General features: G+C 67.6%; 1 protein-coding gene across 1 annotated transcript; it reads left to right on the forward strand.

Moving 5' to 3' along the window:
* Window positions 1-1,167: 1,167 nt before the first annotated feature.
* EMIHUDRAFT_374129 (hypothetical protein) lies at window positions 1,168-1,748 on the forward strand. The gene has a single exon (XM_005769072.1). The coding sequence runs from the start codon at window positions 1,227-1,229 to the stop codon at window positions 1,728-1,730; it is 504 nt and encodes a 167-aa protein (XP_005769129.1). The 5' UTR covers window positions 1,168-1,226; the 3' UTR covers window positions 1,731-1,748.

The raw sequence follows: 1,748 nt of genomic DNA on the forward strand, positions 1-1,748 counted from the left end.
GGGGGGGGGGGGTGAAATGCGGGCGCCACACCGCTGTACCTGCAATGGGAACGCACGCTATCGGTCGACGCGTAGTCCTTGCCGCACCCGACGAAGCGGCAGACGAACCGAGAGACATAGCGCGGCGCCTACTTGCAGAGGAGCGCGACTGTCCAGTGCAGCCACTCTCGGCGCGAGAACTGGCCCCATGCTATCCGCGAACGCCGAGCCCACCTCCGAACCCGTTGGCCCAATCAACGCCGCCGGATCCGCCGCCGCCGCCGCCGGATCCGCCTCCGCAGCTGCGGAATGCGGCAGAGGCGGGCCGACGCCCGCAAAAACGGCGGAGCTCTGCTCGCCCTCCTCGACGAGTTGGCTCAAGAGCTGTAGGTCCACGAGTACCTCCTCTTGCCCCTCCCGCTTTTGCTTGCGAGCAGTTGGTTCGGCGGCGGCGGCATTGGCAGCGGCGACACCGGCGGCATCGGCGGCATTGGCGGCATTGGCGGCATCGGCGTACACCCAGTCTACATCTACAGGTCCGGGCTTCGGTTTCGCAACAGCTTCGTTTTCACAACACGGCCGCCTCGAGACGCCGCGCCGTCGTGCAATTCGTGCCCGAGCCGTCCACAAGGCCGCCGGCACATTTGCCAATGTGCCCGGAGCGCAGGGAGTCGATGGGTGCCGCAGTGCGAGCGAGCACTGCAGCTGCAGTGCTCGCTCGCACTGCGGCGCTGCGCCACGGCGGCGAAGCATGTCTGGACTTCAAGGACAGCGCTTCTCCGCTGCTCGAGGCTTGCGGCACGGTCCAGGCCGACCACACAGAGCACCCGAGGCAGCTGGCGTGGCCTCACTCATGACCTGTGCTACCCGTCGGCGGGGCCAGCTGCGGTTTCACAACGCGCCTCATTTTTGGCACCCTCCTGCTAGCCGCGCATGAGTAGGGAGACCGTGTGTGGTGTCTTCGCGGCCTAGAGCACCCTCTTGGCAGTCTATATTCCGGATTTTAGCCCTCCTGTCGCATCTGGTGAGCCGTACCATAGCGAGGACCAAACGCGTTGTGAAACCAAAGCACGGACCTGTATGCACCAAAAGTGTTCGGTAGACCAGCCTCTCGGTACACGCCACGGCCCCGGGCTAGGCCCGATGCGTCCGCTACCACGCTCCAAACATGCGCACCGTCCTGCTGCAGGTCGCCATCAAGGAGCCGTCCTCGTCGTGTACGTCGTGCTGCCGTCGCGTGTACCGAGATGCCTCGCAACCGAGGCCTCGGCCGAACGGGCAAGAAGCATAAGAAATCAGCCAACGACAACATCCACAGGCAGCCCAAGGCGACCACCGAGCCCACGGTCGCCACCGAGGCGCCGGAGCCGCCCGCCGCGCCCGACACCTCGCCGAAAATGGAGGTCGAGCCGGCAGCGCCCGACGCGCAGGCGCTCGCGACAGGTGCGGCTGCTCGGCGACGTCGAGCGTGGTGCCCGACGGCTCAGGAGCCTTCTACCATAAACCACTACCACGGCTGCCACCGTCGGCGCCTTCGCTCGAGCTCTCCGAGGCCGCGTTCTGACCTCGTGCCGCGGCTGTTGTCGCTACAGCAGCGACGAGGGCCGCGGCAAGGGGTGCAGCGGCGACGGGGGGGGGGGAGAGGCGCGGCCAGCTACCGGGTCGTTGCCCCCGCCCACCGCGCCGGGCCCCTGCACCCGGAGGCGGCTTGCGGCAGCCTTCCTGTGTCTCCGTGCGACCCGCTTGGGTAGCCGGCCATGTGTGGCCCG

Source organism: Emiliania huxleyi, assembly GCF_000372725.1.
Source record: "Emiliania huxleyi CCMP1516 unplaced genomic scaffold EMIHUscaffold_4311, whole genome shotgun sequence".
Taxonomy (NCBI): domain Eukaryota; phylum Haptophyta; order Isochrysidales; family Noelaerhabdaceae; genus Emiliania; species Emiliania huxleyi.